Genomic DNA, 14,802 nt, shown 5'->3' on the forward strand with positions numbered 1-14,802 from the left:
TGGTTATTTTATGATTTATTACAATAAATATATTACAGAGTTCTCCTGTAACAGTTCAGTGCTAATTCTGGCTTTTCAAAAGTAAATCCGAGTCACGATTTCTACAACAGGATGAGAAGAAACACCTACTGATTTTACAGATGGTGATGACTTCCAGACACTCTTTGTGTGCTCCTGTTCCACAGCGAGAGCAGTAGTAGCCCTGATAGAAGATGCCCCTAGAGGACACACACACACACACACACACACACACACACACACAGACACACATAAACACATTAGTAATGCAAACAGGAAGTGTCTCAGACACAAATTAACTTCTTGTTCGTACAACACACAGGGGGAGCTGCAGCTTGTTACTATACGCCTGTGACTGTGCCTACACATGCTCCATCATTTCCACCCTGCAATCCTTTAAAATCACAAAATCACTTCGCTCCATTTAAGAGCATGTACTCCAGCACTGTATTTGTTCCGGATACCGTAACAATGCATGCATCGCACACTGCCATGTTGAATAGTAAGTGCCATAAATCACGATGGGGATCTGCTGGGGCTGCAGCAGTAATTAGCATCTAGCAGGGAGTGAGGACGTTGGTCCCTGCTTCCACTGGCTCTGAGAATTTAGGTCAGCCAAGCCATGAAATTTGTGGGTCAATACACAGAGTGTAGTTGAGCCCGCTGACTGTAATAGAGGTGAAAGTGGTGATTCAGTGGCACGGGTTGTCCCCGCTGCAGTCGAGCAGCGCTCTCACGTGGGAGGCGGAGGGGGTGTGTGCTCAGGGACAGAGTGGGTGGTGTTGGGAAGGGGAACGTTTAAAAATATCATCCGTCAGCCTCAGTCACACTTTTCAGAATTTTTTTCCAAAGACTGCCGCTACACTAATGAGAGGCTACATTAGCCAAAAACATGTTCCCTCTGTGATTTAAAGTCTGTTTGTTTGTTTGCTGCTCACCAAATGTGGCTGAATTTCTTTTCAGTTTAGTACTTTAATGCTTCAATCACAAAGACGTTTTAACTTAACACTAATAACACTTTACTAGTGTCACATGTAATACTACATTTACTTACAATGTACAGTAGTATACTGCTGCTGCACAACAGCAGTGGTGGAAAGTAAGAAAGTACTTTTACTTTTACTCAAGTAATATTTTCAGGTATTTCCATTTTCTGCCACGTTATACATCAACTCCACCACAAGTCTGCACAAGGGAAACTTTTTACTGTAGTGGCTGCTGTAGTCATGATTAAAGGGCAAGTTCACTCCAAAGTCAAAATGACTTATTCTTCCCCTGGCCTGTAGTGCTTTTCATCCATCTAGATTTTTGTGTGTGAATTGAACAGTTTTGGAGATAATCTGCCATAGAGACGTCTGCCTTCTCTCCAGTATAATGAGACTAAATAGCACTCAGCCTGTGGTGCTCAAAGTACCAAAGAAATACATTTGAAAAATTTAAAAATGGTTCAGAAAATAGAAAAAAAATCCAAAGTATCCCTTTATAAGTAGATAAAATTAAGAGTCTCACTTTATAGTACAACTGATTTAGAGTGTAATTTTTTTGTATGAGTCAGACAACAAGGAAATACTACTGTGGTTCCTACTGGGGTTTAAATGGCGGCACTTCAGTTTTGCTTCCCAGTACTGCACCCTGTACGTACCCATCATTTATTTCTTATTTTCATAAAGGCTCCTCTACGGATGGGCATGGCAAATTAGCATTCACTACAAACATATGATATTTGCATTAATAGCTGTTTTCAGCTTGTCTTTGCATAATATATCTGTCCCTATCAAACAAACTATGAATAAATAAACACATTTTACAACAGTTCTACAGCTGACATATGTTACTCCCTTGTTCCCCATGGTCTTGTTTTCATCCACTGAATGTACATTTAATTAGCAGTAGGAACCAGTAAGTATTTTGTTAGTACTTAAGTCACGCAATGAAAGCACATTCTGAATCGTAGGACTCAGGCTGTATTATAAAGTGTTAGCAAATTAAGCTCGACAGTTCACTCCTGAACTTGAAAACTGGAGTTCACAGAACTATCTCCTCTCAAGTCCATGAAATAGCTTTGTCCAGGGCTTTTTTTTTTGTTACTTTCTCTTGAATAAAATTTTAAACGTGTTGCTACATTTCATTTAAGCAAATGATTTGACTGCACTTCCACCACTGAATAAAACATCTTTATATAAATGTTACATCGCCTGTGTCAGGGTGTATAAAATATCTTTTCACACAGTAAAAGTGTCTGCTCACATAGTCCAAATAACACTGAAAGAGAAATCTCCTTTATTACTGAATATTTTTGGATGCTTGATAGTCCTTGAAACGTCTAGAAGAAGATGCATTCATTATTCATTGTAGAATATGAGTACGCTGTTCTGCGCACCAGCGCTGGGGTTTTCAGGGTCATTACCTCAGGAGCATCTTGCAGGCTCGGCAGTTGGTGTTCTTATCAAACGTGTGCATTTGGAAGTTATGCTGATTGGCCGTGGCTCTCTCTGGCTTGATGTTAGACCTGGATGTAAATAACAATGAATGAGAGGAACTGATTGGATGAGACAGACTGTTTTTGAGATGAAGCGGGTTTATTTTTCAGGTGTTTAATTCACTGGATTAGTGAAAAAAAACATTCCCATCTGGTCATTTTTACCTAACAACAGTTTCCAGAAAGTTATAAATGTATTGCAAGTCAAACCTCATGATCTAAAATTATATATATGGGAGAGCAGGGCATCTTGTCACAAAGGTAAGTTGTCACACTGGTTATATATCCAACACCAGAGGGAGCTATCTAAAAACTGATTTGCATGCGCAACTCACTGTTCTAAAGTAATTTTGCTCTTAACATGTATGTCACTGTAATCTAAGGTGAGAACAATTTTTATATTTTTCAAAAGTAAAAAAAAAAAACTCAACTGCACCATTTATGTAATAACACAATAATAAATAAATAATTATATAATTTTTACCCAGATCAGAGGGGCTAATAATCACATGTAACCAAGAAAGCAAAAAGGGAAATCGGTCAAAATGGTTTGAAATGAAAAAGAAAAGACCAATAATGGAAGCACACCATGAAACATAATCACAAGGGCAATGAGGCAGGTACAGCTGGAAAATATTGATATTTGAAATAAAATCAGACTTTTAACTGCAAAAAAATACTGTGGGGAGAATCAATACATGTTCTTATTTGTTGAACACAGTTTTTAGTCACAGGGGATCTTGCAGGGTCATTATTTACAAGACTGCAAATATGTTCCTTTTTGAAATGATTTCTCATCCTGCTCTTGGTGGAAATTTGCAAGAAGAAAAACACTTGAGCAACGAAGCAGAAACAGAAGCAGATTTTGGCTGCTCTTGTGTGCGGTGAGAATGATGTAATTCACTCATCGGATATTTGGAGCGATACAAGACCCATTTGCAATTTTTAATATTAATTTCTAACATAAGGGACATGCTATAAGTTGAATTCCTGCAGCCAGTGTTACCAACTCTTTTACAATGAATTTTAGGTAGCAAGAGCTGCAAAAGATGCTAAAAAGATGCTAAAGTGAGCGATCACCAGCCATATAAAAGGGAGAAAAAGAAATCTAGAGCCAAATCATCACAGACTCACTACTGGGACATTGCATTAATTAAATATCAAAATTATTATTTATATTTCCTTATTCGTTTACAGATTTATTCTATTTTTTATGGTGCTCCTATGATTCCATATAGGAACGACCGAGATCCAGAGAGAAAGAGTGAGAGAAGTCTACTCACACTTTAAAAAGTTTCAATCCAGAGAAAGTTTCACTACAACAGAATTCCCAGTCGTGCAGCGAGCAGAATCATCTTGCCTGTCACACACCACACTGACTGCCTGCGCACAGCTCAAGCAGAGGGATGTTGTAGACAGTGCACGCATTTGTTGTTGACAGTGTTTATTGTTCATTAAATTTCACTATCTGCATAAGCCAAGACTTAGCATAATATTTCAAATATTTGATTTTGTTGGAATGTAAGGACATGAAAAAGACACGACAGTTTTTATGACCACCTTACACCATATGATCCGGATAACAGGAGTGCACATCAACTCTAGCATGATTTATGATTTTATTCCAACATTGGGAATATGTCTATGGCAGTGAGATCACTTTAAAAGTTGTTTGGTGTAACAACAAATGCACATTCTGTACCTAACCATTTATAACTACATTAAAGTGAGAAGTACAAATCTGCGATGTGCTGAGCAACACGTGTCACAAGATGCCCCACTCTCCCTTACTATAATAGATGTTACCCCCGTCGCCAACCCTACAATGTAATGATACTCACATGGCCATGTCAAACTGCTCCATCCACTTCCTCTTCGTCTCCTCAGTTTTACAAAAGAACTGGAAGCCCTGCTTCCCTTGCAGGTGGATCAGGTAGAAACCGTAAGACCACTGGAGAGAAAAAGTGAGTGAGGAACAGATGGAAGAGGCATATGTGGATGGTAATGACAGAGACAGGCAGATAAACTTGAGATACCTGTGTTTCTGAATAAATATGGACAAAAACATACAATAAATATGGCATTTAATCAGAACTAAAAGATGCTCCACATGCTTTAGCGATGCATCTGACCAAAAAGCTGGAGCAGCCAGTCACAGAGCTGCTGGGTGCACGTGCAATCACGGCATGACACCCAAAATCACCACTGCCAAAAAAACACAGGCCAGTATGAGGAGATGAGTTAAATAAAGGGGTCACTTGAGCTTACCATTTTTCCACTCGACTGGTAAGCATGCAAAAAGAAAGACACCAGAGAAAGACCCAGTTACACATGCAAACATGGACAGACACATGCAGATTTCAAATTAAAAAGAAAAAAAAAAAAGCCATGTTAGACCCATGGTGCAATGCACTGCAGTACATTTTTCATGAATCCTAAATGACCTTCATTGCATTTACATGGTCTTTCAAGCATGGGCGAGCAAAATGCATATCTGACACTTCAATGCATTACTCACAAGTTCCATATCTGAAATTACCATCAACAAGGTCCTTCAGCTCAAGGGCAACATTTGTAATGATCACAAAGGATGTTTCATCACCTGCGCTAGCTAGGCTGCTGCCTTTACTAAGATCTCATTGCGTAAGGCATGATTCTGCTCTGTGTCCTTCCAAATTAAAAGCATGACTCTTACCTTTTTCATATCTCTGTTGTTCATGGGGTCGTCGGACATTTTATATGACTGCAGTTCAATAATCTCTTTCAGCTCATAGCTATAGCCTTTCCTCTTGCAGACAATGACCACTTTATCAAACAGGAATATATACCTGAAGACATACACACACATTCATTGTTAATTTTGTGGTGAATATATGTCATTTTTGCAACTGGATGACTTTATGTTATTTATCCTTTTGGTAGAGTTTCTGTAGAGTTTGGACTCACCGGTCCTGTTTTGTTCGGTTGACGATGGAGCACACCTTCAGCTCGCCATCGATCTTTGGCCTCCCGTACTCCTCCAGTTTCACCTGCTGCTTAGGTCACAAGGACACACTGAATGTCAATCCACTGCTTACTATAACTTTAATGAGAAACCAAAAGTAATTTACCCTCCTGGAGTCCCGCCCCTTTTTGCTCCAATAACAGCTGAGCAAACTTGGTGCCCAGTGGAACCTCAATCATTGTTTCCTGCGCTAAGATATCCTATTGCTAGGCTTGTCTTTGTTGAAAAGAAAACCAAATCTGGACCATGTTGAAAATGGTAAAAAGATGTCACTCCGGGACTTGTAAAAGCGCCATGTATATATTAACAATGCCAATGTAAGCAAAGTGCAAGCTAAGTAGCTAGGTGGCAAGTGATGCAGATTAGCAAGCTAGTTAGCAAGCGTCAGATCATAGATGTATAATAGAACTATACACCATTGCCACTTAGCATTTGGAGATGGTTAAAAGATGTTGCTGGATGACCTGTGAAAGTGACATATATATCACCGTTGTTAGTATAAGCAAAACACTAGAAAAGTAGCTAGCTAGCTCATGACTGATGTAGATTAGCAAGCTAGTTAGCTAGCATTTGGCTAACATCAGCTATCAGATCATAGATGTATAACAGAAGAAGATACAGCATTGCCGCTCAGCCATGCTTCCAATTTTTTTCCCAGAGGCCATGTGTGCTATTGCAACAAAAAAAATTACCCCAAAGCCCCCAAAAAACTTTTCCCGATAAGCCACCATCATAAAAGAGATGTCTGTAAAACTGTTGACAGGACCTTGAGCCAAAAAGAAGTGATTCAAAAGTTGGTAACATCATCACAATGTAAACTCTGTGTGCCGAGTGGGAGCTTGTGGGCAGGGCCAAGTGGAGAAATACTACTGTGCATATTCAGTGGGGCACATATTGCATAACTAAACCTGGAAGCTAGAAAACTTTATTAGCATATGTGTCAAATTCTCATTAGACTGAACAGTTGCCATCATCAGCTCTGGTATTCGGTTCTTAATAGAATGTATGAGATTTAAATAGCTAGCTAGTGATGTAGGTTAGCTAGCATTTTGCTAACATTAGCCATATGCAGCAACATCTTTTAACCTTTTTTCAAATGAGGTTCAGTACCAAATTGGGTTAACTGTTATTGAAGCACAGAGTGAAAGGGCAGGACTTGGGATAGGTCAATTTCACTATACTTGAATTTAAGAGAAAATCCAAATAGATACGAACAATACTGAGTCTGAGTTAAGTTACTTTTCCATCCTCCGAATCCAAATTTTGAAGTTTTCTCTGCATCTAATTGCAAATGTACAAATCCAGAATGAACCCGATGACTGTTTGCACCTCAGTAGGAAACAACAGAGGAAGTGAGGTGAGAGGGAGTAGGAGTGAAAGTGAAAGAAGAAAGACGGAGAAAATGAGAGAGTGTACATAACTCCTCTTGTTCATGTTCTGCAAGACTAAATGATTTATTGAGGACAGTATAAAAGCGGAGGATCGTGACAGCTGGAGGCAAGCTGATGCCAGTGTTCCTTGCAGAGGGAAGGAAATGTGGACATCTGCAACAATGGCTTACTGTTCTGTGACGCTCAGTGACTAATCACACTGACAAACTTTAAATTCCGGCCTGGTGATAACATTAGTGCCGGTGTCTCAGTTATTATATACAAAAAGTCACTGCTACAAAGATGTCAAATCCAACATTATAAATGACAACAGAAGTGGGAGAATTGGATTATAAACAATAAAAGTTTAACAAAAACTGATTTTTGTTTTGTTTTGAAATTTTCTGAATTGTGTTGTGAAGGAGTTAAATTCCACTGCTGGCAGGTGTCATTGCAGGAAGATAATTCTAAATCCAAAAATACAGTTAGAAACATATGAAATGGTTTCAGATATTTTACTATAACACTATAAGACTATAAGACTTTTGGGGAAAGATGAGAAACTGATACCACTCTTATATCTCTCAGTTAAATATGAAGCTGTACAGCCAGTAGCCACTTAGCTTAGCATAAAGACTGGATATATAGAGAAGTACTTAGCCTGCTCTTCTCAAACTATTTGGTTTTGATCTGTCTTGAAAGGGAACACTGAAGTTTTTTCCCCAGTCAGAATCACTCTAAGTGCTACTGTCTTTGAGTAATAGAAAAAGACAGTTCATGTCAGGAACAAATCACACCAAACTATCAAAATTTACATAATTTCATCATGAAGCACCACTCATCTGCACAAGCTGTTCCAACTGTCTTTACAAGAAAGCAGAGAAGCAGACTCTTAGACTCCTGTTGGCTATTGTGGACTGTGGAGAAGACATTGAAGTGTCTATTGACTCAAGTGAGGTGTTAATCAAAAAGTTCAGACTGCAGCCACCATCTTCAATGCCAAGATATTGCTCTTATCCACATGCTAACTCACATTATTATGGATACAAGTGTAAGATTAGATCATCTGCCAGCTAGTTTGCAGGTATTTATTGATGTAATTATGTGTTTTGGACTAAATTTGTTGCTGGATTGGATAGACAGGACCTTTACCAATGTCACAAGACCACTTTTCTCAACAAGGAAATACTTAGCATCATCTTTTCAACCAGTGAAAAGAGCCCAGATAAAAGTACAATACAACAATCTCTTATGTGAAATAGCCTGTAACTTTGGCAGATAAAAGCATATTTGTGTAGGATCCAATGACCTACATTAAGGCAAATAATGAAGAAACGCTTGGACGAAATTTTTCTCTAGTGAAGTGACAACGGAGTTCTTAGTACTTACAAGATTTTCTATTGAACTTTGGAATTCGCTGATTTTCTTCAGTGTCTCGTTGTCCCTCTTGACTTCGTTGATGTACATGGCCAGGTCCTGAGAGAGCAAGGCAAACATTTTTCTTTCAGCCTTCAAGTGAAAATCTTTCTGACATCTGTCATATCATGGTGGATTTAAAGCCCTTTGAGCCCCAGTAGCTGTATGAAACAATTTATACAGCTTTGGCTTAGAGCGCTGTGACGTTATTATGTAATATCTTTTGAAAGTGCAGTCCTGAATGCACATATAGGCACATGTGTAATACAGACCTGCATAGCCTCCAGAGCCTCCTTGAGTTGTTGTCTCTCTGGTCGGTCAGTTGAGTGACTCAAAAGCTCCTGTGGTGGGAGATCAGTATCATTATTGATATTCTATTTATTTTTCTTATCATTATTTTGCCTTTTATAATGTAAAAATTGAGAAAAATCTGAAAAATTGGATGTCCTATAACTTCATCAGAGCAGCACATAATCTGAACAGTACTCTTTCTAGAAATGTATGGTCCTCTCATAATGAGAAGGGGTTGCTGGATATGTATAGTTGCTTTTTACTGTGATTATGGATGTGACACTGATGAGGCTGAGAATAAGTTTCAGCTGAGCATCATCAGCAACAACATACATGAAAATAAAAGACAAGAGGAAGCCGGAGAGGTCGCTAACTAGCCTCCAGGTCTGACTGTTTTTTATGGTAACAAGATAATGGTAAATGCGTTGTCCCCTGCAAATCGTGTTGTCCTCCACATGGCCAATCGATAACAAATATGTTACATCGTTTTGATCTGTGATTGTCTGCCTCCTCCGCTGGCTTACTGAGGTGATTTATAAAATGAAATATAAAATCCTGTTGCCACATCCAATCAGCAGTGTCCTAAACATCATATGCGACACAGAATGTTTTACTGTCACCACACAGTTGGTGGAATTCCAATTTGCAGCACATATTCAGACTACATGGGACATCTTGACAGAGCTGTGCATGAATTATTCATATTTTCAACTTCATTATTAGTCTTAATAACTTTAGTTTAGTTTGGCCCATGTGCTATTTGCTCAAATTGAGGGAGTAGAATTTATGACATGTACTGCAACTAGCCACCAGGGGGCTTCACTTCTGAGGAGCTGTCATTTTGTCCATCTTTATGTCGATGGCTCATTGTGTCCAACATGTGAAACATGTCTTGACCAGAGCTCCTTGGAAGAAGAGACCTTGTATCTAACTTGGACCTTCCAGGCTAAATAAAGGATCAAAAAACAAAAACAAAAACAAAAAAAAGCTAGCAATGAGCTTCACAAGGGTGTAACACTGGGATACTATTCCACCACCCCCACTGTCCACCCCCACATGAACAGTCATTGATGCACAGAAGAGGACATTCCCTACCAACAAAGAATCACTGCAGGAACATAGTTACAGTATAATTTTTGCAACAATGCTGGAATGTCAGAGGAACCTACTAAGTGAAATTCCAAAATGTCGTCATCAGCACATTATTTTAAATGCTGCTAGTGTGTTACCACCACTTCTTGTGATAAGTCACTTTATATCAGGATGTTGCAGGCAACATCCCCACTAAGACAGGGTCACTGCACCAAAGCAAGGTTTTAATGAAATGTTTTAAGTGTAATGTTGCAGTAATGTTGCTGCAACATACCATTTGAAGTATAATATTGCAGTAAACCTTGCTGCAAAGTTCCATTTTAGGTGTAATGTTGCAGTATCATCGCCACAATGTACCATGTTAAGTGTAAAGTTGCAGTAATGTTGCTGCAATGCAAGGTTTCAAGTGTGATATTGCAGTAACATGGCTGCAACATACCACTTTGAGTGTAATGTTATATTAATGCCAATGCATTGTACTACTTTAAGTGTAATGTTTTGCGGCATCATAAATGATTGAACATTACAATCACAATGTTGCAGGGACATACTGTGTTTCTAAGGTTATCCCTCACTGGCTTCCCACCAGCAGCAGCACCAGCACAACTAAGTGGAAAGTACTGCTACTGGGCTCAATTTTACCTTAATTAAATTTAGTTTTTATCCAAGTGACCTGCTGACTCAGCCAATCTTTCCAATACTGTGGTCTGTTACTTTTGCACAAACTAGAGCACAGCCAGTGAAAACATGCTGCTGTATAGCCCATAAACTCAACTTTATATGAAAGATATGAGAAACACTGCAAATTCATCAAATATTCAAAGCCTGCTTGAGGAGAATTACTTCTGAGATGACTGTGCTGAATTCGCAGCTATAGCACATAAAAGATGAAGAGAGCAGAGTGTTCACACCATGACCAAACAGGGGAAACGCTACTGTGATAATATCTATTGAAAATCGACTGAGGATGTGCCCTTAGGCATGACTGGACACATACACACACAAAAACAGGACTTGTCAGTCTGACATGCCCCAAGGCCACAGCATACAGCAGTGTTTTACTGCAAAGCTGTGGGAAGCGGTGAAATGGGGTGCGTTTAATCTTATTAGTGCACGCTTGATTTGACCTCAGTGCTTTGCTGAGACTCCTGCAGGGGTTCGATTCAAGTTAATAGAGAAGTCGCAGCGGTCTCTGTGTAGTCCTGCAAGCACCTGACGCAAACACTCGCCTCCACACCCAGTCCATTACGAACCGCATCATAAACTCATATGCTCATCCATAATTGAGATGCAAAGTCAATTAATCATTGGGAATATTACAGTGGCCAGCTTGTTTTATACATGAATGCCAGGAGGAGAGCTCCAGGGAGAAATGTTGGCTGCGATATGAGTGGTCAGACACTGTGCTTTAAATACATTTGCATATCAGTACGGCAGCATCAATGCATGGCTGCAATTACTGATAATGACTACAAGTACAATAGTATTTCTTACAAATCCAAAAGGAATTGTGGGTGCACAAACTTGAGAGACATAATTTTTTGTCATTTTTATTTGCTAAATTACTCAAAGTGATTCAGTCATTAAAGAAAAAGAAACAAATAAATAAATACAAATAATTTCAGTATTCGACCTGAAACAATAATAGTAAACATACAGTAGACAAATTTAAAAGTAACAGATCTAAAAACTTGTAAAATTAAAATGATTTAACTTATCTAAAATGATACCTAATGCGAATATAATAAAAAAAATAAGAAGGATTTTTTTAAATATTAAAGGACCAATGTGTAGGATTTAGTGGCATCTAGTGGTGAGGATGTAGACTGCACTCAACCGATAACCACTTGCCTCCCCATCCACACTTGTACAAGAAACGAAGGTGGCCACAAATCAAGCAAAAAGCCCTCTCTAGAGCCAGTGTTTGGTTTGTCCACTCTGGGCTACTGTAGAAACATGGTGGCCTCTGTGGAAGAGAGACCTGCACCCTCTGTAGACAAACAACTCATTCTAAGGTAACAAAAGCGCAACACATCTTATTTTAAGGTGGTTAAACACTAATGAAACATACTTATGAATATTAAACTCCATTTCTGCCATACTCTGCTAATATATCCCTGTAAATCTTCCACACTTGACCTGTAAAACTTGAAATAAGACTCTTTTGATATAGTATGTCTCTGTCTTAACAGAAAATACCAAGGATATTAATTGTTTTGCTCAGAAACAGCTTTGATTGAATTATCTTTAGTTGCTATTTGTGATAAAAAATAGCAGTATGAAGCAGAGGAAACAGATGGAAACAACAGATGAAAACCAAATCTGGACCAATGCACATATCTGTACAAAAGCAGACACATAAGACAAGCTGTATTATTTTAAATGCCAAGCAGCAGTGTGTGTCCCCACGCTCACTTTTTGACTTTTTGAAGTTCAAGGTGCAAGTAACACAGCTCCCAAAAGGACAAAATAGTTGGTACCCAAATTGCTGGTGGACAAAAACAAACACAATTTCATGTGACAAGGCTTTAAGTCTAGAAAATTATGACAGAAATGGGCAAAAAATAAAACCAGAGGAACAACTGTCAGTCTGATATCACTGACAGGAACAGACAGACTCAGACTGCAGGATAGTTTCTGAGCATCAGCCGAAATTACAGCAGAAAAGATTCCTTGTCGCACAATGCCAGAATTTACAGAGAACATGTTGTTCAAGGACTATCGATTCACCTTTAAACGTTAAAAAGGCCCAAAGTTCTGCTTAATTCTCTTTTAATAATAATCTTCTCTTTATGGATCTTTTAGTGTGTTTAAACATGATCATTCCTGACTCTGTGTCAAGGAGAAAATCATAGCTTGTATATTGTACACAGCACATCTGTTCATGGAAGTGTTTTCCAAGTGCTATATATGCTTTATGAATACAGAGGGAGGCAGCTGTCTTATTTACATTACATTATGCTCTGAGGAGATACTATATTTACCACAGAAGTCTAAATCACTAAACAAAAACTACTTCTGGTGCTCAGAGGAGGCAGCAAAGTGGATGTTGCTGCAGGAATAGTTTGAGAAGTTCCTATGGATGGTTTCATACTTTTTAGTCGTAGCAGTGAAACTGGGCCACTGTTTGAATACAGTGTAACTGCTCTGAATCCACGCTGACTGCTTCTTCTTCTTCCAGGAGGAACCAAGCTACAAACTTTTCAGAGCCACCTTTCAAGCCAACAGGAGGTGAGTGTTTCATATTTAAAGGATGGAAAGTAAAGTGTGAACGATAACAATTTCCATTTCGTTGGCTTTAGTCATCAAAATGATGGACTTTCTTTCTTTAAGACCTGTCCGACATTCAACCACAGACATTCAAAGATGGATATAATTTGTTCTTAAAGCAAATTATGGTCCTAATTAGGTGCTCTACTTTGATACATTAGTCGTTTCCTTTATTTTACATTCCATCTGAAGCAGGGGTTCCTTAACTTTTTTGGCTTGAGACCTAAAAGAGAAATTTGGGGTTTCCCTGTGACCCAGATTTACAAAATAAATCATGAATTTATTTTAATTATAAAAGAACATCACAGTAATAACCAAATTTGCTGAGCATAATGTTAAGTTTCTCACCACCTCATAATAAACCTGCACTGTCCACTGAAACGTTAGAAGGCTTCAAATAGCTTGAGCTTGTATTAACAGTGGGTTGCAGTAATTTACACAAAGCAAACAAGAGTGGATCAAAACAAGGCTTCCTGTTAAAATATTATAGTGATGACTTACATTTCCTGTCACCCCTGAGTAGCATGTTATTTTGGTTGTTTTATGTTATTAAGTGCAAATGTTACTGTTTGTTAGTGCTTGCACCATGTTCTGCCTGTGTTGAATATCAGCAAAGACTAGACATCACTAAGAGCTGCTCTCTGTCTCTCATGCTGTGCTGACCGTCACTGTTGAGCTACCTGAGAAAATACCATATGTATTTTACTGAACCTTTGCTAAGCCCTGCCCTCCTTAGTTACTGTTGCTACACCTGTCAAGCTTTCTATTCTCACACTGCACATATAAAGTTTACAGTGATAATGGTGGCGGATTAAACATCAAAACTGGGAGTAATTGTTGAAATATGAGAAGCAAAAAAAAAAGGCAGCTTCTTCTTTCTAGCTGACAACTGTGGATCTTGTTGGCTAAAATGATGACTCTTGCTAGCAGATTTCATGAGTGTAGCTAGCTGATATAAGCTGATGCTAATGCTCAAATTCCTTGAATCAGCTAAGAAGTACATCTCCAACTGACATTTTAATGTTTCCATCAAACAAATTCTAAAAGGTTCAGTTACTTAATGGCTGCGTACATTATAGTATTGATGGTAAAAGACAGTGGCTAAAGCTAGCTTACGTCCCAGCAAACATTGGTCAGAGAGTGAAATATGACATATTTATGCAGAAAACGAAGGGCAGGGACTCAATTAGTGCAGCAGATCTTGAGATGGTCACCCAGCCAGACCAGAGACTGGAGAGCGATCAACCAAACCGGCTTAAACCCCAGACATCACAAATCCCACTGTTACCTCTGGTGGGAGTAAGCCATGAGTTTGTCAAATGCAGTAGTATCTAACATAAATTTGGTGTTACTGCAGGCAGTAAGTTAGGTAGCCAGACACACTAATATTTGCAGGTTATGACACAGAGTATTGCTTTTCTTACAGAAACCACACTGCTTCATGTGTAGAGAAACACAAAGCTTGAGGCAGGGTTTAGTGTCAGGGTCAACTGGTGACCCAATAAAACTGGGCCCACAACAAAAACTGGGTCGTGACCCTAAGTTTTGAAAACACTGCCCTGTAGGATTAAATTTACAGAGTGTAAAACAACTGTATTGAAGGATGGCCGCATGTTTTGTAGTCGTGAGTTGTGAGATGCCTCCTACCTTCAGTAGTAGGTGATACTTCAGCACCCTCTGCATGGGAACCACCAGAAGATCCTGCAGCTTGAACTTCCCCTCCTGCACTTTCATAGTACATTCCTGCAGAACAACGATACAAGCAGCAGGGCAATTATTACACATTGCATAATGCAACACTGCACATTTCCTACTAACAAGCATTCATTCATTGTTCAATAATTCATTGTGTCTTGTTGCAC

The 14,802-nt window shown here is 38.9% G+C and overlaps 1 protein-coding gene across 7 annotated transcripts in view; it reads right to left on the minus strand.

The window, feature by feature from the left end:
- The window catches only part of vav2 (vav guanine nucleotide exchange factor 2), a 290,534-nt gene that overhangs the window by 22,640 nt on the left and 253,092 nt on the right, over nucleotides 1-14,802 (minus strand). For 4 of the 7 annotated variants that reach the window (XM_084745455.1, XM_084745454.1, XM_084745456.1 and 1 more), the window contains 9 exons: nucleotides 14,588-14,683; nucleotides 8,560-8,628; nucleotides 8,261-8,347; nucleotides 5,444-5,532; nucleotides 5,193-5,325; nucleotides 4,766-4,780; nucleotides 4,339-4,448; nucleotides 2,426-2,527; nucleotides 130-218 (listed from right to left, as the gene is read on the minus strand). In XM_084745455.1, coding sequence (XP_084601581.1) covers nucleotides 130-218; nucleotides 2,426-2,527; nucleotides 4,339-4,448; nucleotides 4,766-4,780; nucleotides 5,193-5,325; nucleotides 5,444-5,532; nucleotides 8,261-8,347; nucleotides 8,560-8,628; nucleotides 14,588-14,683 — 790 coding nt within the window. The remainder of the gene's footprint in view (nucleotides 1-129; nucleotides 219-2,425; nucleotides 2,528-4,338; nucleotides 4,449-4,765; nucleotides 4,781-5,192; nucleotides 5,326-5,443; nucleotides 5,533-8,260; nucleotides 8,348-8,559; nucleotides 8,629-14,587; nucleotides 14,684-14,802) is intronic. The other 3 variants (XM_084745459.1, XM_084745457.1, XM_084745460.1) reach the window with 1 other exon arrangement.

This window comes from Lutjanus erythropterus, chromosome 20 (genome assembly GCF_056507025.1).
Source record: "Lutjanus erythropterus isolate fLutEry1 chromosome 20, fLutEry1.hap2, whole genome shotgun sequence".
NCBI lineage: Eukaryota > Metazoa > Chordata > Actinopteri > Lutjaniformes > Lutjanidae > Lutjanus > Lutjanus erythropterus.